The sequence below is a fragment of the Eretmochelys imbricata genome, chromosome 9 (genome assembly GCF_965152235.1).
Source record: "Eretmochelys imbricata isolate rEreImb1 chromosome 9, rEreImb1.hap1, whole genome shotgun sequence".
In the NCBI taxonomy this organism is placed as follows: domain Eukaryota; kingdom Metazoa; phylum Chordata; order Testudines; family Cheloniidae; genus Eretmochelys; species Eretmochelys imbricata.
Window position 1 is genome coordinate 10,940,538 of NC_135580.1, and position 23,309 is coordinate 10,963,846.

Consider the following 23,309-nt stretch of genomic DNA (forward strand, 5'->3'; position numbering starts at 1 on the left):
TCACCCTCTCCTGCACCCCAACCCCCTGCCTCAGCCCTGAGCCCTCTCCCACACCCAAACTCCTGCTGCTGAGGGGCACGGGCGCAATGGCCCAAGACTGCCCCAGCAGCAGCCGGTGCAGCTGGCCTGGGGGCCGCCCGAGCTGCTCAGGCAGCCCCTGGCCTAGTCACACTGGCCACTGCAGAAGTCTCGGAAAGTCATGGAATTCATGACTTCCGTGACCTCTGTGACAGACTCATAGCATTAGCTGTAAGTAACTTATCTAAAAATGGAATATATATTTATAAATAAACCGCAGCATCATTTTCCTAGGCAGAAGTTTCCATACCTGTTCTGTAATTTAAAAATACTCACCATAACCAGATGTATAATTGGGGCCTCTGCGACCTCTCCCTCTTCCACTATATGACCTGGACCCTTGTACTGAGGAGAGTGTACTCTCATCAGTAGTGTAGCCCTTTTCCTTTTCAGGACCTCTGGTGGAAGAAGGTCTGAAACCCATACCAATCTGACGCAGTTGTTCATCAATCTGGAGCCTCTCCATCCTTAGCTGTTCTACTTCCTATTTTCACAGAGATAAAATCATAACCAGTTTTATAGCATTATGATATGTTGTTAGTGAACTCAACCCTAGGTGTCATTTTAGTAGAGTTTGTTTAACAGGTTTTCAGCTCTCCCATTACCAACCAATACAACGTCATCTATTTGATAGCTGTCTGAAGGCCAGAGAAAGCCTTACGTAGCAGTGTATTTACTTTGCTTATGCTTCATTAATGCTTAATTCCTTCTTTATACTTTGTGCTTAGTTAAGCTGGAGTCAGCACATCACATGCAAAAACAGTTGCCTGACCCATAACTGTTGTTGTTCTTCAAGACATGTTGTGCGTATATATATTCCCCATCAGTACACTGGGCACGCATCACCTAGAGTTAGAGAATGTTAGCTAGAGTTAGCTGTCAGATTGGCACATGTGTGTTGCACTCGCTCAAGCCATGGACTAAAAGTATAAAAGGTGGAGCCACTTTGACCCCTACTCAGTTCTTTCTGACAGGAATCCTGATGTCTTCAGACTCTGATGTAGCAGGCAAGGAATGCGGGTTGTGGAATATATATGTTCACAACACATGTTGAAGAAAAACAGTTACTGTCCAGTTGGAGATCATCTGTGCAGAAGCGACCTAACTGATGTTATCACTACTAAGAACACTGTCTTTGCAAACAAGTAAGAAAGGGCTCCAGAGCCTATGAGCCAGGCACCATGGGGAGCTCCAATTAGTAGCCACATGCATTAATAAGGAACCAAGAAGGGGTGAGGATGGCTCTGCTCTTTTATATCCTTTGTCCACAGCACAAGGACAGGGTACATGTGCTGCTCTGATGAGTAATGCTAGCTTGCAGTCTCCAATTTGAGGGCACTGGGAATGCACACATATATGGAATTATATTCATGCAGAATCACTCAAAGGAGAACCTATGTTAAAATATTAAAATTGAACTGTTAAGTTAGGACATGCAAAAAATGTAGGTTAAAACACATTATCTCTGCTCCCTTGCATGTCTGCAAGACAATATGGTGAATTTTGAGATCACACACTTTTTATCAAATATATATATATTTATCAAAAATGTTCTCCTGCAGCCTTATTTTATTAACCTTATTTGTATTTTAGATAATCTGTGATCACATAATTTAAGGCCAATGTAATGCATATGTGCAAGGGAACAAAGTTGAAGCCATACATACAACCTTAGGGCTAATCTTGAGAGAAACTGAACTTCTACTACTCCCATTGACGTAAAGGTGTTGCTCAAGAATGTAAGTATAAATTGATAATTTCCTCTAATAAGCATTTCCAAAATACAAAGATAAAAACATACCTTCAGGTAGGCAATATGGTATTCTAAAAGAACTTGGACATTTCCAATGTTTTCTTTAGTGCCAACAAATACGAATGGGACCATTCCCTGTAGAAACAAAACTACATAATCATTCTCAAAAAGAGCAACATATTATCAAAATCCCCACAAAAACCAACAACGAATTATCTGCCTAAGTATTGGAAATAAATTACAAACACCACGCATAACAATGTAGCCTGGACCGTGGGCTGTATACACTAGATACAGTCGGAGAAGGAGGCAACGGTGACAGACATTTCTGCACTTCTCTGAATCTCAGGCTACTGTAAGTTAGAGAAGCTTCACGATTGTTATAATTTATGCTTGGCTGCCTATGGCCCCAACAGACCATTTCAGCAGCTGCAGACTGCTGGGGCATGGGGACGTTCAGTCCATACCACTTTCCAGCCATGCCCACTTCACTAGTTGCCAGCATAGGAGTAGCTGTGGCGGTTTTATGCCATTCCCAAATTTCCCCAAAAAGGGAAAATCCTTCACTAGCAAGTTAAACCATCTTTTCAGCACAGATGAACCTTAAAGGGATCAAAGTTCTAGCTCTATGTTTTCTAAATAAAAAACAAATAAGTATTGTCATGAATAAAGAGTGTAGCAACTACATGACAGTTGTGCACAGGATCAGGTGAGAGAAATGATACTTCAAATCAAAGAATTTGTTATTGAGAAATATATGTTTATTTAATCAACTTTCCTGAGTTGCTGAAGTTTAAATGTAAATTTATTGTTGGTGAAAGGTGCTGGTTTGACAGCCCTGATGAGTGAAGTCCTCTGTACATCCACGCAATAGGTACAGCACTTGCAGCTGCGGTGTTATCTTCCTCTACTCTGACCCACAAATGTGCCTCAACCAAAACCTACAAGGATCATCCTTTAGGGTGAAAGGATAATTCAGTCTCCAGAGCCAGTTCTTTGACCTTTCTCCTGGGAATGCCAAGAAGAGTCACTCCCATCTAGTGTCAATTCTAGTAGTTTTTGTGATATGGATACCAGCCGACCAGCAACTGAATTGAGACCAAAATAATGTCTCATAGGCAACCAAACAGCCAATAGATACTAACAACCTGGGCTATATATGAAATGGAGATCCCAAATTAACCCACTGAGTAATCCAGTACCCCACCCCTTCCCAGACTTGTCAACTTTCTACAAATACTTTGTTAATATTACACAGAAAGTAAACAGTATTGCCTTTGCTCCTTCCAAAACCATTTGTTAACAAATTGCATTAGCGTAATTTTCAAAAATACAAGTTTAATAGTTGAAGGAAAGATTAAATAACTTACATCTTCTCTGGGCAGTTTGTTTTCATTGTCCCCTTCAATCCTGACCCGGACGACTCCAGACTTGTCTACAATCTCCTGAATCACTTTTCCATTTTTTCCAATAACTTTTCCTTGAGGGGAGGAAAATAGCTATATTTGAATCAATGCTTAAAAGTTTTCTTTAACATAGTTTCCTTGTCATTTCCAAGTTACATGTACTAAAACAGTAATAGTAATAAAATAAAAGTCATGCTTTATGAGCCCAATTATCCACTACCTTGGACTTTCTGTCACATTTTTCATCTATTTTACATAGGTACATATGACAACACAAGGTACAAGTGGGAGAATCAATGCAGTGTACAAATCAGATATGTGCCATGGATGGTGGTGGCTGGATCCAGATTAGGTTCAAGTGTGAGGCTGAATCAGGGCTAAGATTCAATGGCACTATAATTTTACAAGCTCTTCTTGCTTTATTTCAATGTATCTGAACCAGAACCAGCAAATATTAGATTCCTATATAATGGAGGTTTCAGAGTAACAGCCGTGTTAGTCTGTATTCGCAAAAAGAAAAGGAGTACTTGTGGCACCTTAGAGACTAACCAATTTATTTGAGCATAAGCTTTCGTGAGCTACAGCGATGAAGTGAGCTGTAGCTAATGAAAGCTTATGCTCTAATAAATTGGTTAGTCTCTAAGGTGCCACAAGTACTCCTTTTCTTTATATAATGGAGCTAACCCAGAATTTTAAAAAGTCCTTCTGAAACAGAGATCTTTCAGACCTACAGTCATACCACCTTGCACAGTGATCTTGTCAAATCTCATGAGATAAACAGTGCTGAGACATACAGTAGTCATTCCTTTATAATTGACTTCCAAACTCAGGGGTTTTTCAGTAGCTGGATGATTCAGTAGATAGCATTCCTCTCCTAGCACCGAACCCATGACAAAGTATGATGTTAGAAGCACTCTGCTTAATGAGATGCCTTCTATCAGAGGATATATAAAACTGAAGTCCAGGAGTACACTGGGACAAGGAGCCTTAGGAAAATGTGTGTTTTATCTTGAAGAGGAAGTGGGAACCAACCTTTATTTTTCAACAGCTTAAGAGACAGGAATTATCCTAATAATAGAATCATAGAAATTTAGGGCTGGATGGGACCTCGAGAAGTCATGAAGCCCAGTCCCCTGCATTAAGGAAGAACCAAGTAAACTTAGACCATCCCTAACAAGTGTTTGTCCAACTTGTTTTTAAAAGCTTCCAAAGATGGGCACTCCATGACCACCCTTGGAAGCCCATTTCAAGGCTTAACTACCCTTACAGTTAAAAAGCTTTTCCTAATATCTAACCTAAATCTCCCTTGCTGCAGATTAAGACCATTACTTCTTGTCCTATCTTCAGTGCACATGCAGAACAACTGATCCTCTTTATAACAGCCCTTAACATAGTTGAAGACTATTATCAGGTCCTCCCTAATTCTTCTTTTCTCAAGACTAAACATGACCAGTTTTTTTAAAGGTCATGTTTTCAAAACTTTTTATCATTTTTGTTGCTCTCCTCTGGAATCTTTCCCATTTGTCCACATCTTTCCTAAATTGTGGTGCTCAGAATCTGACACAGTGCTCCAGCGGGGGCCTCACAAGTGCTGAGTAGAGCAGGACAACTACCTCCTGTGTCTTACATACGACATCCTGTTAAAATACCCAGAATATTAGCCTTTTTTGCAGCTGCATTATATTGTTGACTCATATTCAGTCTGTAAACACCCATATCCCTTTACCACCTCGACAGGTATTCCCCATTTTGCAGTTGTGCATTTGATTTTTCCTTCCTAAGTGAAGTACTTTGCACTTGTCTTTATTTAATTTCATCTTGCTGAATTCAAACCAATTCTCCAATTTGTCAAGGTCATTTTGAATTTTAAACCTGTCCTCCAAAATGCCTTCAAGTCCTTCCAGCTTGGTGTCATCTGAAAAATTTTTAAGCATACTCTCTACTCCATTATCCAAGTCATTAATGAAAATACTGAATGGTACTGGACCCAGGACTGACCCCTGCAGGACCCCTCTAGATACACCCTCCCAATTTGACAGCAAACCACTGATCACTACTCTTGGGCTATGGTCTTTCACCTAGTTATGCATCCATCTTATTGTAATTTCAATCACATTTCCCTAGTATGCTTATAAGAATCACGCAGAACTGTGTCAAAAGCCTTACTAAAATCCAGGCATATCATGTCTATTGCTTTCCCCCATCTACTAGGTGAGCAATCCTATCAAAGAAGGAAATTAAATTGTTTGGGCATGATTTGTTCTTGACAAATCCATGCTGGCTATTCCTTATAACTAGGGCCAGCATTTTCCAGCAATGAAAAGAGAGTAATTTCAGATTTTCAAAGCCGTATATTTTGGAAATTCAGAATATGCATTACATTGATGCAAAAAATATTGTATTGTATTGTAATACTGAGGGCTACTGCAAGCTGTGTGCTGAGGGGAGTGGGAAGGAGCCAGCTGTATTCAGGGGATGTGAATGGGGGAGAGGTGCTGTGGACACTGCTGAGAGCAGGTGCAAGCATCGTCTGTTTTGCAGCATGGTGAAGGAGCCCTGCCTGCCCAGGGGAAGCTCCGCAGCGGTTTTGCTGAGCACAAGCCTGTGTGAGGCAAGGAGAAGTTGGCAGTGAGTCTCAACAGCAACCAGTCCCCAGCCTCTGCCCCGCACCCTGGGAATGAGTCAGGTGGGTTGCCAGATTTCTATTGCATTAATAGCCCAAAGTCACTTAAAATTAGCCCAGTCTGTTTACTGAAAGTGGGGGTTGCTCAAGGGGTGTGCCTGTACAAGGAGGAGGTATCGGGGGGGAGGTTTACTGGAGGAAGTATTTGGGGGGGATGCTGGAGGGAATGTTTGCAGGGGGCGGGAGTGGCTGAAGGGAGTACCTGCAGCCTCACATTTGAAGTTGGGGGCAGTGTCGCGATCCCTGTTATGGTGGCAGGGTGGCTGGTGCAGGCCTAGGATGCAGCGCCAGCCCATCAGTCAGTGCCTCCCTGCAAGCCTCTCCCCGCTCCCCAGGGCGGGGAGCCATGGCCTGGCCCTGTCACCCTTCCTGGGCAAAAATCTGGGGAGGGCCGTGAACCTTCGCTCCACCCACTTGTCATCTCTGCTCCAGCCTCTGCCCTGGGGATGAGTCACGTGTCTTTAGGTAGAAATCTGGGGGTGCATGACCCTGTGTGCCTTGCCCATCCTCTGATTGGGGAGTCCCGAAAAAAATGGCAATTTCCGGCCCAGCCCTATTTATAACTTTATCATCATCCAGGTGCTTACAAACTGATGGTTTAATAATTTGCTCCTGTATCTTTCCAAGTATTGAAGTTAGGATGACTGGTCTATAATTCCCCAGGTCCTCCTTGTTCCCCTTTTTAAAGATAGGTAGTGCTATGTTTGCCCTTCTCCAGTCTTCTGAGACCTTTCCTGTCCTCAAAGATAATTGTGAGCAGCTCAGAGATTGCATAAGGGTATTTAAAGAACCAGCTGAAGCATACATTTTAATTGTTTTAGGAATTTCATCCATAAAAAAAGTATTTCTGCCCCCAGATTGAAAAACTCAACTAAAAGGACACATGATACCTCAAGAATGATTAGCATACATGAAAGGATGTGACTATCATACTGTTGCTTGTGTATACTGCAGCACACTATTCAGAAGGCATAACCAGTCAAATAGGACCAAGCATTGGACAATGGTATCTTAGTTGAATAACCATGCCATTCTTAGGGTTCAAAGGAAATTATTTTCTTTTAAACTTAATTTTGAAAGATCATTTTCAACATTAATTTTTACAGAGGATTTTTTAGGCTCCATTCCTCCCACCCCCATTTATCAATTTAAACTTTACACAAGCAGGAAATTTAGAAGCATATGACTGCACAAGTCTGAATCTGTTATGAATCTCAAAGCGCAACCATAATATCTAAGCATTCTATTTAATATTTTTTAAATTAATTACAAGATAGAATTGACAACAAGATGTCCACATGTGCAACACAGATGTTTTCAACACTCCTGTTATACCTATTGTTATTTAAAAAGGTTTTAGCTTCTGAGTGAAGGGAGAAACTGTCAAATACTGGCAGCTAAGCCTTCTATGCATAGTCATACTGAACAGGCTTTCTTTCCCCAAATTTTCAAGTGTTTTAAACTTTTAGCAGTATTACATACCAACAAGATTTCTGGGCACCTGAATAAAATCTTCCACAAATTCCAAGTAACTTCTAGCCTTTTTTACTGCATCAGCACTCTAGAAATGAACACAATAGAAGTTTATTTTGAATGCAATATGGTAAAAATAAAGCCCTGTTACAACAGCTGGAAATCCTCCAGACAACAGCAAGAATGAGATTAAATTCATCTAGTTTTGAACTAAATGTTGAAGCAATAACGGAGTTTTAAAAGCTCAGGAACAAAACAGGGGCAAGAGAGTGGCATAAATAGTGAAAAACAATGTTTTCACACTACTTAAAACAAAGTTTTTATATTCTGCAATTTACCACAATTAAAACCAACTCTCAAAAATATCCCCTTTGTTATCTTGCAACAGCTCACTGACTTTTAGAGAGACCATCAACTGGGAAGCCTATATATTCTTTTTTCCCCAAAATGGCGCACGCAATTTCTGAACCGATATGCTTGTACAGAAATATCTATATAACTAACATCACATCACAAAGAAAAAACAGTTTACCTACCCTTCTGTAATTGTTGTTCTTTGAGGTGTGTTGCATATGTTCATTTCATCTTGTGCACAATTGTAGTTCAGGAAAGCTTATGCTCAAATACAGTTGTTAGTCTCTAAGGTGCCACAAGTACTCCTTTTCTTTTTCCCCTCAGTGATACCCGTTGGCGTGGTTCGAGCACCTTCTGCCACTTCGCGCCACTGTGTGCGGGTAGAGGAGGGCAGAGCCATTCCCAACTCCCCTCAGTTCCATCATACTGAACAGACTCCGATAACGAGGGGAAGGCAGGCAGGGGTCATGGAATGGACATATGCAACACAACTCAAAGAACAACAGGTACGGAATGGTAGGTACTGTTTTTTGTTCTTCAGTGCTTGCACATGTCCATTCCATTGTAGATGACTCACAAGGAGACAATCATGGAGGTAACTGTAAAACATCCAATCTGAAACTGGCATGGTCTCTGGACTGATGGGAAATGGCATAACACAAAGCAAAAGCGTAGGCTGATGACAAAATGTCACCGCTTTATCAACGTCCATTATAGGTACTTTCACCAAGAAAGCCGTGTGCTGTGCCTGTGCTGCAGCAGAATGCACCAGTTTCCTAACTGGTGGGGTTAGATTAGCCAACTGGTAGCATAAATGAAACCATGAAGAGATCCAGGATCAAATCATCTGAGTAGTCACTGGACTGCCATTAGTTCGGTTTGTAACCACAACGAACAACTGAATAGAAGACCTAAAGGACTTAGTATGCTCCAGATAGAAAACTAGAGCCCTTCTGGCATCCAACAAATGCAGTCTCTCCTCATCTCTATGAGTGTGAAATTTTGGAAAGAAAGCTGGCAAAGAGACTGCCCGGATGACATAAAAATCAAAGACTACCTTAGTGAGAAATTTTGGATGAGGGTGAAGATGAACCTTATCCCTAGGGAAAACGGTATAGAGAAGAGGATGCTAGGGGCCACCCCTCTGGCCAAGAAAGGGGCCACTAGAAATGCTACCTTCATAGAGAGGTGCATCAGAGAGCAAGTTGCAAGGGGTTCAAAAGGTGGGCTCATCAATTCTACTAGGACCTAGACCTTAAGGAAGGATGGGATCTTGCACATGTGGATACAATATGACCAAACACAGGAGGATTTTTCTGAAGCAGGTTGCATGGTATTAAGACAGTTCGGACACGTCATACTGTCTCATTCCCCAGTATTCTGTACTATAAAGAAATGTTGAAAGTATGCAGCTCTGATAAATTTTGAGTTTTGTTTTGGTCTTGTGTTTTAATGATTTCCAGACTGTATTTAAGTTCCTGAAGCTGTTCCTGGCTTTTTGGATCTTGTTCCAGATGTCCTAGTTTGTTCCACTGTCCTAGCTGATGGTGTTGCCCAAGTATGTGAATTTTTCTACGCTGGTGAGAACATAATCCTCTACCTGTACTGGTGATGGTAAAGCAATATTAAAGGTCATGATATCTGTCTTATTGCAGTTGATATTCAGTCCAATTTGCTGGCTGAATGAGTTTAGTCGAGTTTTTTTTTCCTTGTATATGGTGTTGGGTATGTGATAGGAGAGCGAGATCATATGCAAAGTCCAGGTCTTCAAGGGATGAGAAGGGTATCATGACCATGCATGGGGAATGAAAAAATCTGTAATTTCCTAACTTTTGAGTACTTGACTTTGCAACCTAAATAACTAACACAGTTTTTTGTATGTAATTTCCTAGGAGTTCTTTTGTTTAAAGAGTAAAAACGAATTCTGTTCTGTGCAACTGTAACAACCCCCCATTATGCATTTATCGGCAGGGTTTGAACCCTGAACGTTCAGTGTAAGATGGACACCACTTGAGCTACAGAACTATCTCCATAAACTGGCAGTAAGAATAAAGACGACTCCCAAAGGAGGAAATGATTGGACACAGTCACTACATACTGGGTCCGAGGAGTGGTCAGAATAAGCCTAGTCTGGCTCTCTTCCACCTGGCATTGGGGAGGGCTCATACCTTCCTGGGTGGATGGGCACAGTGGGGCCATGTGGTAGGGGTTATCACAGAAACATAGGGCTAGTAGGAACCTCAAGAGGTCATCTAGTACAGCACCCTGCACTGAGGCAGGACTACATAAACCTAGACCATCCCTGACAAGTGTCTGTCTAGCCTGTTCTTAAAAATCTCCAATGACAGGGATTCCACAACCTTTTTTGCAAGCCTATTCCAATACTTAACTATTCTTATAGTTAGAAAGTTTTTCCTAATATCTAACCTAATCTCCAGTGATGCAGATGAAGATGACTGCTTCTTGTCCTACCTGATTGATTAGTTAGCAATGAATGAGTAGTGATCTGTAAATAACATTATATGTGAACTGTGCTCCAGTCTATTAAAGGAGAACATACTGTGCATACTATATTCTCTTAAATATCAGCTTTACTTCTGGAGCTTTCAATCACATTACAAAAACTCCATGGCCAGAATGAAGAAATCTAAACAGAATTACAAATCTCTAACTTGGTTGTCATTCAAGATGCTAGGGAGAGAAACACAGAAGACTGGAGTTGCAGAATGATGGAATAGGCAGTGCCCAAAAAGAAAAAGGAAAACAAGAAAAAGGTGTGTGGGGAGCAGGGGCTTTACTGGTAAAAAACTACATACACTCAAAACAAAAAAAGTAACAGCTAAAGTGACAAACATTTATTATATGATACTATAGTAATTTTCATTTTCAAAATGCTTTACAAATATGAGACAGTTAAATATACCACCTACAACACTCCCCCTGTGAACTGTGTATTTTTATTCCCACTTCACATCTGAGGAAACACAGATGTTAAGGTGACTGGCCCCACAAACTGTGTCAGAGTTGGAATTAGAACTCAGCAGTCTCTGACTCTTGTTCCTGTGCTTAGATCTCATCTCTGTGCAGTAGTAATAAACACCACAGTAAACCAACTATTAAATATAACGAACAAAAAAATATTTTCCCCTTACCTCTCCATAGATCCTGAAAGTACCAGTATCTTCCTCAAGCTCAATTGCAGTTACTCCTGGAACTTTCCTCGCTTGCTGTATGTTACTACCATGTGTACCTATTGCAAGTCCCATTAAATCTTCTCTTACAACAAATTCCTCATGAAATGCTGCTGCAAGTTGTTTTGTGCACTAGGGAGAGGTGAAAGAATTTGTCCACCATAAGAAGGAACTCAAAACTGAACAGTTAAATGATTACTTTAAACCAGAGGTGGGCAAACTACACCTGCGGGACCATCCTGCCCTCCCCCACAGCCATGCTACCGTGCGGCCGGCCAGGCTGCAAGCTCCTGCTGCTTGGAGCTGCATGGTAAGGGGGTGGGGAGCAGGAAGGTTGGCTAAGGGGCAGGAGGTTCCGGGGGGCAGTCAGGGGACAGGGAGTGGTTGGATGGGGTGGAGGTTCTGGCAGGGGAAGAGGGGGCGGTTGGCTAGGTGTGGGAGTCCCGGAGGGCCTGTCAGGGGGCAGGGGTGTGGATAGGAGTTGGGGTGGTCAGGGGACGGGGGGGGGGGGGGGTTTGGATAAGGGGTGGGGTCCTGGGGGGGAAGGGGCGGTCCCGTGGGAGGGGGCAGTCAGGGGACAAGGAGTGGGGGGGGGGTTGGATGGGTCGGGGGTTCTGACGGGAGCAGTCAGGGGGTGGGAAGTGGGAGAGGGCAGATAGGGGGCGGGGGCCAGGCTGTTTGGGAAGGTACAGCTCTCCCTACCCAGCCCTCCATACAGTTTCACACTCCAATGTGGCCCTCGGGCCTAAAAGTTTGCCCACCCTAGCTTTAAACAATTCCATTCTAAGACAGCTTACTTCTAAGTGTTTTGTAGCTTCTTCATTTCTTGACATGAGCATTAGCTTGGTACGAATGCTGCGCAAATGCATGTCACTCAATATATTTACTCTCTTCACTGTTGATTCACTGGCAGACTACAAAAAGAGAAGAGGTAAGATAAACAATATCCCCTTTTGATAAAGAAAATCCACACTCAGAGGGCAAATTACTGTTTAAATTAAACTGAATTGTAAATATAAACCCAATTTATAAAGTCACTTATTGATATTAGCCTTCCTCAAGGTCTCAAAACAAGACATACCAAGAAAAATTCAGCTTCCAAATCAAAACCCCACAAATCCATTACCATTGGCTCAGTGTGTTTACAGCCACAGTTTTTCTATTGGACCTATACAGTGAATGTTGCACTGAGATAATCCCACTATGGATTTATTATAAATTGCTAGATTATTTTATTTAATCTTTTTACCATATATGTGCAGGTCACTCACTTATTCACTGGAAAATCCAAAAAAGTAAGACGGGAAAACTGAATCTGAACAGGAAAATTTATATGGAAAATTTTGTCCCAAGGAAACAGAACTGCAAAGACGAATTATTGCTGAGGAAAATAGTACGTAACAGGAGCAGACGCAGGACTCCCCAGGCCAAACCCAATTTCAGTCTCATTGCATTTGAACAAATTTGTGAGACTTGCCTTTATATTTTTCCTATGGTATTTGGTGACTGAGTACTAGCTTTTCCCTGGCTTTGACTGACAGTTAAAAATAGATAAAAGATACGACTAACTACCCTTAACCTATCATTCTGTATATTACAAAATCTCCCTAAGGCTCCCAATTCCCTAAATGGCTATGGTTATGATTATGATCTCCCTTCTACATACAGTAAAGGGAATTTGTGCAAGAGTGCCTTTACCCTCAAAAGAGACTAAGCACGTTACTTCTGCAGAAAGCTGCATCGCAGGAAACATTAATCAGAGAGACCGAAGATCACTCCCAAACTCAGGCTGCCTTTGATGCAGTACTGACACCAATCCAATGAGCCTACTCCAAAATACATATTTTAAAATGATATTAAGAAGACACACATATATTAAACTGCTTGAAATGTGCATAGCCTTACAAATAAATCAGTTCACAGAGATCTGCAGGCAGCACACAACAATCTGTAGTAGGTAATATCCTGAATATTCATGCACTGTCTGCACAAAAAATAAACTGATTTCTTACCAGTATTATTAACTGTGTAGTTTCAGCATGGTAGAAAATTCGACAAGCTCCTACAGCTTTCTTAAAATCCTTATGTGCATTTTCATTAGCGCACCTAGAGAAATGAATGTTGCAAAGGTTACTTCAGCTGAAGAATCATATCAATAAGAACTGTGCAACCCTATTACTCAAAAATGAGAATGTGGCAGTAGTCTATAATAAGGAATGTTTCTCAGCCTGGAAAACGCTAGACTAATTCAAGGAGATGTGCTGGGGATCCACCTGATTTCACACTGCAAATGTGGAGGAGGTAAAGCTGTCTGCAGCTCCTTGAAAGTCTTCTTTTTCTACTTGTTACTCTATACTGCAGCTGGCTACAGTAGCAGCTCAGGTGTACAGGGTTGCAGGCTCAGGAAGCAGCCTGTTTGATCAAAGATTTCTTCTTCCATGGCATTCAGCTCAACCACAAAAGAGTATGTGGTCCAACCACCAGAAAAATCACCAAGCCTTCTGGTGGAGGGAAGAAGGAGGGGGCAGGTACAACTGTCCCAGAGTATGACATGAGGAACATTTCGGGGTGGGAGGTCATCACTCGGTGGTTCCAGCAAGGCTGATTGGAAACCGCATCACTTTCATATTTGATAGAAGTATCACAGTTAATGCCATTTAACTTTAAACTACAACAGGGGTACTCTCTCCAAAAAATAACCTAAGACAAGAATTTAAGATACATATATGAAGAAAGGAATATGCCATGTTGAAATGAATAATAGTGAAGTTACAGTATGTAGAGCTACTCACGCATCTCTCAGATCTTCAGGAACATCCACTGTGCACTTAAAGAACGTGTTCTTTTTGACAGTTTTATTTTGATTCACAGGTCGAAGTCGTTCAAATGTGACTATTTCATTGTACGTGGCATCACAAGCAGCATATTCAATGACATAAAACTAAGGGGGGAAGTTTAAAAAAATAATTAATTAAAAGTAACCATTTCATAAAGATAACAGCTACTATCTCCACCATCAAGGAAATATAAAATATGGGTTTACACATTAAAACATAGTTCTATTTTGACAAAGCTGTGCTCCTGCAATGTCATATGCTTGTGCAGACCTCCTCCCCCAGTGTCCCACTGAAGTCAATGGGTCTCTATATGGGTGGAAGGGTATGCAGATGCACATCGCATTGTACGACTGGAAACTAAGTTTGCTCAGTTTGTAAATCAAATACTGTTTTTTTCTAACTGCCAATTCAATCCAGAACCTGAAATTTAAACTGTCTTCATTCTGCTTAGTACATTCCGTATACTACTAAAGGTAATGCAACAAGAAATTAGCCAACAATTTTTCCAAAAATGCTTGAGGGAGAACAGAATCCAGCTAATTTTACGCTGATGTATTGGCTCTGAGGGAACAGCAGTAAAAGTTAAATCCACTGTGTAAATAGGCTGACCAGCAGATAACTATTGGACATAAAGGAGGAGGAGGTATACTTCCGTCTCAGGCTATGGTGCTACTCTGTATTTACATATATTTATTTCAGTTTCAGAAGACAAAAGGTCTGGAAGATGTAAAAGCTGCAAATATTCTGGCCCTACTGCCCAACCCTTCAGTACACAGGAAGGCCCACAAAGCTCAGCTTTGTGCCGGGATACACATTTTTTACATAGCCTTCGCAAATCAAATCCTCTTTTCCATCCCATGGGGCAACTGCGAAAGAGCAGGCAGAATCTTCCCCTGCTCCTACACAAAAACAGATACTTGTTTTTTGTCAACTTAAGCAGACTTGACTGAAATACACACAAGGAACAGATATGTTTGGTAAGGCGGTGCCATAATTTCCATAGGGTCTTTTCTGACTATAACCACATTTTAAATTAAATTTGGTTCACGGAACGATTTCTTTATTCACAAATAAATGATTACATACAACTATTTGCCATATGTATTGTCTACATAAACTTTTGTTCTCTTCCAGTTTATCTTTAATAACGTTTAAAATGCATATACCTGCAACCACATTTTGAAGATAAAAAAAGTCCACATGCTCTTAGAGAAGTAATATTTCTTACCACATTTAGAAGCAGTTCAGTTTAGCAACATGCCATATAAACAGATTACCAAAAATAATCATATGGTTGTTCATCATCAGATACATCTTTTGTGAATTTCAGATTAGTCCCTTGTTTAGCAAACTTAAATCTGAGAATACCCAGCCAAAGCATCTATAATGAACTCAGAAGTGAATAAAAGCTCAAAGATTATATAATTTGTAACAGATGTAATTCTATCAGTACTTTGCAAGGACAAGTAAGGATACAGGAGATCAAAGCACGAAAACAACTTCTACTGTCAATAACTCCGAAAGGTTTGGGGAGTCAGAAGGCTAGGTAACTTCTCATTTGTGTATATAATTAAAAACATATTTGTTGAGTTACATTAAAAAAAACCATAGATCGCACACCTATGGACATTTGTACTGTTTCTCACTATTTAAATACAAGTCCTCTAACCAAAAACTTTAGTTAGCTGGTTGGTAGTAAAATCCCAAGCTGCTGTGACTTACAAAGAGAAATATATTAGGGCTTGTATTTAACTCCACTGCAGGGGAGTTGACAGATGTTCTAATAAGTATCTCTCAATGTCACAAGTTTAATGTGTCTTTTCTTGCCAGCTTGTTAATCCACACAGATCACAATAAGAGAGAAGACACCTAGATAGGTGACTGTCCTTGACAATGGTTTATTTCAAATGATGTGCTTTAAATAACTCCTTGCCCCAATGGAGTTCAACAGAAGCAGCAGAAGTATTAACAAAAAACTAAGCAAAGATCAAAGCTCATGAAATACGTAACACATTTTTTATTCCCAACCTTCTTTCCTGACTGAGTTTCTGGAGACGTACTACTCACTAAAGACAAAAAAATACAGCTTTTCAGTTGGAAAGGGTCACTCCAACTAGTACCCATCATATCAATTCACAATATAGCAATAATATTTTAATGGGACAACGTCAGATATGTAGCCATGATTCACTAAACCTAAATTAAGTGTCTGAGTGTGCAAATCATTTTTGTGCCTGCAACTGTAATGGCTATCTATATGAATAACACATATGGAAGACTAGTAGAATCAGGCTCCTATTTATTACAGGAGCGCTGCTGAGATAAACATCTTTCAAAAAGCATCTTTGTCCATATTAAAGATTATCACCTTCAATTATTACTGATTTACTGAAAACTTTAGAAATCTAACTTGCTGTTCTAGCTATTCTGGTTATTTCTAGGGCACTCACCACCACAGCCAACTTTCATTTTTTTTGTTGTTTGTATTTTATTCAGTTTCAAAATGAAATAAGACATTGAACAGTTTTACTTTCCAAATCTCTTGGTTGATGCATGATGCTGTTGTATTTGGGTTTCCAATTCAGCAGGGCAATATTTAAATGCAACTCCACTCCCAATCCCCACTCGGAAAAAAGCCAACCCCCAAACTTTTAACTGAAATATGTAATTAAATTAATGAAATGTCATCATGTTAGGATTTATAGTTTAAGCCCAAAATTCAGTGTATTTTTAACTATTCATAGAAATATATATTTTAAAAAAAAAAAACAAAAAAAACCACGTCCTTGCTGCATTTTAATCAAAACATGGCTGCATTTTCCTAGTGCATAGGAAAACAGAAGAGCATTGAAAAATGTTTTGAATAGAAACAACAGATTAGTCTCCTTTCACTAAAATGAGTGAAATGTAAAGAGAAAAATACAGTAGCACCTCAAAAGTTACAAACACCTCAGGAATGGAGGCTGTTCGTAACTCTGAAAGATTCATAACTCTGAACAAAACATTATGGTTGTTCTTTCAAAAGTTTACAACTGAACATTGACTTAATATAGCTTTGAAACTTTACTACACAGAAGAAAAATGCTGCTCTCTCTTTTTTTTTTTTTTAGTAGTTTACATTTAACACAATACTGTACTGTATTTGCTTTTTTGGAGGGAGGTCTCTGCTGCTGCCTGATTGCGTACTTCTGGTTCCAAATGAGGTGTGTGGCTGACTGGTCAGTTTGTAAGTCTGGTGTTCATAACTCTGAGGTTCTATTGTCCATACAAATGATGTGAAGTAACTTAATTATTAGAACTGAATCAAATTTAAAATCTTATCAGGATGTTTTGCTTTACATATTTTTTTAACCTCACCAATTCTGTTTGCAAAATAGATTGATTTGTTTCAATTATGTCAGAAACTAAGCATACAGATATACAAGGTACCACACGTAGTCCAGAAATGGTTCATCCAATATACGGACACATAACTCAGAGTTAGGCATGCAATGTAGTTCTTACAGAACCTAAACAACCAGATCCAAGGTATACTGACTCAAGGTGTGTCGAACACACAAAATGGCAAGTATCCAGGAGCCATCCCCATTTACCGAGCAATTTACAAGAAAAAATATTTATTGTTATTCCCACCTGTGCACAGTCAGCTAGCTACAAGTTACCATCGCCAAGAGCAGCCTTAATTTATGACCTAACCTGCTATCATGGTTTTGTGTTGGTAATACTTAACTTTGGGTTCCTTTTTCTTTTTTCAAGCTATGCTTTGTTTCTGTATTAGCAACAACCCACTCTCACCTGCTCTGTTTTTCATGTCTTTATATCACAGTGTCATTTCTCCATCACAAGATACTGCACACAGATTTAATGAGTCTTGCAATATTTACCTTCCATACTTGCTGCACTTCAAATGGGAGCAGAAAGTCCTAAGTTTTAAAGTAACTTACCTCTCCTTTCATCATTCGAACTTTTGCCAGCCACCAGCCACAAGGTTCTTGGTCATTTGCTCTTGAGTAAACCTGAAAGGAAAAAATACAAGAGGAGCATATTTAAAATATATACAATTAAAAAACCTAACGGGTTAAACCAGCAATGAAGCAGAAATTAATCTTTTTCAACTAACACAGCTAATCACCAAGATAAAAGCCACCAGTAGCATAAGACACTGCAATTTAAAACTATTTTTGTATAAAATTCCAGTTAGCCAGTCGTATGTGCATCTCATCATATAAATTTTCATAACATTGCACTACACAGATTAGGTGTGCAGATTCTGTTAATAATGCACAAGGCAGCTTTTTGAGGGGTTTAAAACTAGAGCGTAAAAATTTACTCAATAGCATGTGAAGACACAGGATTCTTGCAATTCCACAATAAATTCAAACACTTTTCTATGAAGCTAAAGTGCACAAGAACCAAGAAATTCACAGTTAAGGATGCCATTTTGTCTATAGTTTACCCAGTGACCTGGACTCAGGTCAGCTCATGATAGTGCCACTGTACGTACTCCAGTACCTACTTAACATCAGGCAAGTGATGAATTGGGGGACATTCACAACTTTGAATTGCTCCACATGTTTAGTATACATTAATGTAGTACACTAAAGCCATCAGAAAGAAATTTATAAGTAGCCAGGGCAAAACAGACAAAAATATACCCTGCACTGGCCACACTGACTATGCCAAATAGGTTTTTTTCCTTGATACTACAAATGGAAAAATGTGCACATGCTATGGCAATTCTTAAGACTACATATCTAAGATCCATCACTCACAATGCTGCTGTCAATACCACCTTCCTTACTGGGTGTTTTAACTTGAAAAAACCCACCATCTTCCCCTCCACCCCCCAAAACTTGTCCAGTACATATATGTAGCACCCTTTAATAGTAGGAATTTCATGAAGAGATACACTACCCTTCTCTGAGTATCATAATCAATAAGGCAAGTCTAGTCCAGTCACCTCAAGAACATTTATGTTCAAAAAATCTTGATGGAAAATATAAGAGTCAGCCAGTAAAAACAGAGAACTAAATCACCATCAATAATAAAGGATCAATCAAGATGAAAAAAGGCAGTTTCATACTGGATGGAGTGGTACACATATTATCTCTAAAACACAAATATACTTTTTCAAGTTTTTTTTCCCCCTCACACCACGATTTACAACCAATCACTCTCTGGAGAAAAAGATCTGCACCTTCCTGGCCCATCTTTCCCTATCTGATCCTACTCTGAGGTCAGAAGGCTGAACTTGTGACATCATATTCATTCCCATGGCAAAACCAGTGCTATAAACAGATTGTGATTTTACTGCAGAATGAAACAGATGGAAAAGCAGGGTTGTGATAGAGAATGAAAATATTCAAGCCAAAAAAAAAAAAAATAGAAGTAAGTGCAGAGAACAGAGTAAACCACTGACCAAACAACATTGGAGTTTAGCACACATTCTCTTTTTCATGTTTAATTCTTAGCAAAAATCCCTCTTAAAATAAAAAACCAAAAACCAAAAACCCAAAACATAACTGTTCCATTCACATTTAGGAGTGAGGTCTAGCCCTCCTTTGCTCAATGGAATGTAAAATGACACCAGGCCCAAGGGAGGAAAAGACCATGGGAAGAGAGATTGCCAAATATTTCTACTCTGATAAACAAAAAGGAAAGCAGCAGCTTAACAGATCTTTTAATATAATGATGGATACTTGGGCGCTCAGCAGACACACAAAATATCTATCCAGAAAGGGTCACAGCAGAGCAATGAAAAGCAATCTCTCTTCTCTAAGGATCAGAATATTTCCAGTACAGCCTTCTCAGTGTTTGTTAGTCATTGGAGAAAGGAACCAGGCTTTCGGCTAGAACTCTGATCTAGCACATTTTGCTGACAATAGGTCATCAGGTTGATCTTGCTTTCCGTTCTTGATTTACTGCATATTCCCACAGAATTTTATTAGAATGTGGCTAACCGTAACTGCCATAATCAGACATACCACTGTAACTAATAATTCATACTCCAATAGCACCTTTCGTGCAAGGAACTCAGTTCTGTACTCTTAATGTTGCTGGGAAGTAGATAAGAATTTCCATTTTAAAGATGGATAAACTGATGCACTAAGCTAATGGAATTGGTGAAGGTAATACAGTGAGTCAGAAGCTGAACTGGATACAGAATTTGCTTTTCCTCAGACCAGTGTGCTAACTACTAGACTACACTGCTTCTTTGCAAAGCTGTATCTTATAATACATGGGCACAGACCTTTCCTACCCCTAATTTTAGCACCCATTAAAAGAAGTGCGTAACTTATTCAGAGATACATTTGCCTTTTCTAATAATGACATTGTTACACTAATGCCTACTTTACCATTACCAGTTTATAAAACTTAGTTTGCTTCTTCATTGGTATACCGTGCATTTCTGATAAAGATGTTGAGAGATTCTTGCTGTGTAACTTTGCAGAGCAAATTCCAGGTCACACTGTCTAAGCCTGTGAATGTTCTTCGAACAGTGTTCAGTCAGGATGGAATTTTCCATTGCATTGAGTCTAGATCAATTTACTATATCAACTCTGCTATGCTATTGCGCTTCCCACATGACATTCTCATAAGCAAGTAGGGAAACGTGGACTAGATTAATTTACTGTAAGGTAGGTGTATAACTGGTTGAAACACCATACTCAACAAGTAGTTATCAATAGCTATCAGTTATCCCATTAGCTGAAGTGGTAGGGATCTGTGATATGGACCTAAATGTCCAAACCCCATTTCTGACCCAAATTGGGGGGTCTTATGCACAGGCACTGGCTTCCTCTGAGCCCTGTGGGTGTTCAACCCCCAACTCTGCCCCAGGCCCCACCCCCACCCACCTCCTTCCCCCAAGCCTCTCCCACCTCTTCCCACCCCAGGCCTTGCCCCCATCTCTGCCCTGCCTCTTTCCACCCAGTTCCTCCCACTCGCACCCTCCATCCCCGCTCCTCCCCCACACGGTTTCCTGCACACCACGGAATGGCTGATCGCGGTGGGTGTTTTGCTTTATTTTTACTGCTACTACAGCCAACATGGCAAGCAATTTTTAGTTCCATTTATGCACCAGCATAATCTTTTATATTAGCTATACAGGAGGAGAGGGAGGGATTTCACTCTCTTTTGGTGTATCAGGATAAAAACCTGGCATGTGTTTCATTTTTCTATTAATTTAATTTTTGTGTGAATATATTGCTCTGGAAAAGATGGAACAAGCAGAATAAGCAGCAGCAGTTACACTATCCCAGCAACATGCTTACTCCCTGATCTGAAGTTGCCATCATTGGGAATATGAGGGTAGGTGAGTTTTTATGGTTCAGTCAACCACTAGCCTTCAGCTGAGGCTGTTGCTAAGGGCACCAATTAGTTTTAACAGGTATTTTTATTGATGGTCACTCTTACTCATTATTAAATAAACTCTGAATCTTGCCAAATTCATTTCCCATAGGCCACTGAAGCTTTTAGTCATTCTTGTTTTAAAAGGTTTACTTGAACTGGCAAGTCAGAAATGAACGACTCCATATCTTACTATTACGTGCCCTTTTAATCATTCATCTTGGTTTGGTTTAATACACACTGGCGGTGCTCTTTTAAAAAATAAAGATTAAAGAGAAACAGAATATCACAACTGTCTGAATGTACTGTGCTGAGAACACAGGATATAGCATAACTCAAAATGGAATGCCACACTGTTATACATGACCTCTTCAGTTTCCTACCTACTATATACAAAGACAGTTTTATTTATTTGCAGCAAAACTCACTAGGTAAGCCACATAATTAGGGGGTCTGTCAACATCTCAGGTTTTCCTGCAAATTAAAACCCAAATAGTATAAATTTATTATGGTTTAAGAAAATTTAAAACTACGGTTCCCCAGGTAATTGCAACTTAAATCCAAGTCCTCTCTTGGCACTATACAATCTATTCCAAAATATTAGCAGATAAAATATGACTTCCACTGTAATTTTTGATCTATAGTAGAGTTTATTATGCTGTTACCATATGTTTTTACATGTGTACAAAGAAATGTGATTATCCAACTATTCTACAGTCATATTAAAGGTTTGCTCTACAAGAAGTGCATGTTATAGGGCAACTCCTGCCTTCGGTGTGATCCTGTGGCACAACGGATGCACCAGCCTCAGTTTCCCTTTCAGAGTCCCCAGTAACCCCACGAGAGGTTATCTTGTTTAAATAATACTCTTTCTTGGGGCCAGTTATTACCAAAACATAGTTCAAATAATCCCCAATAAAAGTCCCAAACCTAGCCAACTTCTTACACCCAGCATATACAGTGCTTAAAACCCCATTCTTCCTCTCTGCTGAGAGTCCTTCCATAGCATACTCCAGTGTCCTCCACCTAGGCACTTCATCGCTCCTCTCCTGTCCTTTTACCAGGACAACCACCCCAGCCCTTCCAGCTAGAGCGCACCCATGCTCATCCCAGTGGGAACCCATCCCCAGCCTCTCTGCTGGGGGTCTTTCAACCCTCTGGCGCCAGCTCTTGGCCCGTGGAGAAGTCAGAGGGTAAGTCCCTCTGCTGCTTCCCTGCCTTCGGCTTGCTCCAGCTCTTGACTTTCGCTCTCCAGATTGAAAGCCCCTGCATGCTGTTCTCCTGCCTTCAGCCCTCTCCAGCCCCGGCTCTTTGGCTTGGGGAGGTCAGATACCAAACCCCTCTTGCTGCTCTCCACCCTTCAGCCTTCCCTCAGGAACCATCTACGGCTTTCTGCTCTCACCTACCCTTCCCTGACTTGCTCAGGCAGAGCTCTTAGGCAGCTGACTCACCAGGTCTCTCTCCCTCTCTAGAGCCCAGGTACCCTCTTTTAAGACCCTGATAGGGTCAGCTGATGAATCACAAGTACACGGGCCTCTTCCTTCTTAAAGGACCAATACCACTCTGTGCTTGCATGCAATACTGATAAAAAATGCATTTCTTTAAATCTTTGAATTACACAATTCCATGCATACAAAAAAATTAGTCACTTGGACTTTCTGCAGGGAAAGTCCAAGAAATCAAGCACTCGCACATCATGAAATTTCATGAAGTCTGAATGCTCTAGCTCAACCCTTATTGTACATTATTTTATATATAGGCATTAAAATATCTCTGTTACTATAATTTATAACAAAAATGAAAATTTCTTTTTCTTAAACACAGCATAGAATACCATGCTATATTACCAGGTTACCACTTATCAAAGAACAATACTTTTCATTAACATAGACTCCGCTCCTCCATGTGGAGCTCCAAGATCCATACAGGTACAAGTCTCTGAATACCCACATCTCATTGCAAAATGAAATGGTTACTTACAGCAATTGTGGTTCTTTGAGGGGTCATGCAGACGTGTATTCCACCTACGTGTGTGCACACCCAGGGCACCAGAGCTGGAGAACTTTGCCTAGCAATACCTGGCGCTAGCACCTCAGGCTCACAGCCCCTGCCCTGGCTATATGAGGCTGCACCGCTTTGATCCCCCTCAGTTCCTTTGCACTGAATGCCCAGAGACCAGACTCT

The 23,309-nt window shown here is 40.4% G+C and overlaps 1 protein-coding gene across 2 annotated transcripts in view; it reads right to left on the reverse strand.

Moving 5' to 3' along the window:
* FXR1 (FMR1 autosomal homolog 1) overlaps nucleotides 1-23,309 on the reverse strand; it is a 63,169-nt gene that overhangs the window by 13,290 nt on the left and 26,570 nt on the right. For both annotated transcript variants that reach the window (XM_077826423.1, XM_077826422.1), the window contains exons 4-12: nucleotides 17,720-17,791; nucleotides 13,731-13,879; nucleotides 12,951-13,044; nucleotides 11,736-11,852; nucleotides 10,900-11,070; nucleotides 7,403-7,481; nucleotides 3,202-3,311; nucleotides 1,880-1,966; nucleotides 355-562 (exon numbers count right to left, since the gene is read on the reverse strand). In XM_077826423.1, the coding sequence (XP_077682549.1) occupies nucleotides 355-562; nucleotides 1,880-1,966; nucleotides 3,202-3,311; nucleotides 7,403-7,481; nucleotides 10,900-11,070; nucleotides 11,736-11,852; nucleotides 12,951-13,044; nucleotides 13,731-13,879; nucleotides 17,720-17,791 (1,087 nt within the window). The remainder of the gene's footprint in view (nucleotides 1-354; nucleotides 563-1,879; nucleotides 1,967-3,201; nucleotides 3,312-7,402; nucleotides 7,482-10,899; nucleotides 11,071-11,735; nucleotides 11,853-12,950; nucleotides 13,045-13,730; nucleotides 13,880-17,719; nucleotides 17,792-23,309) is intronic.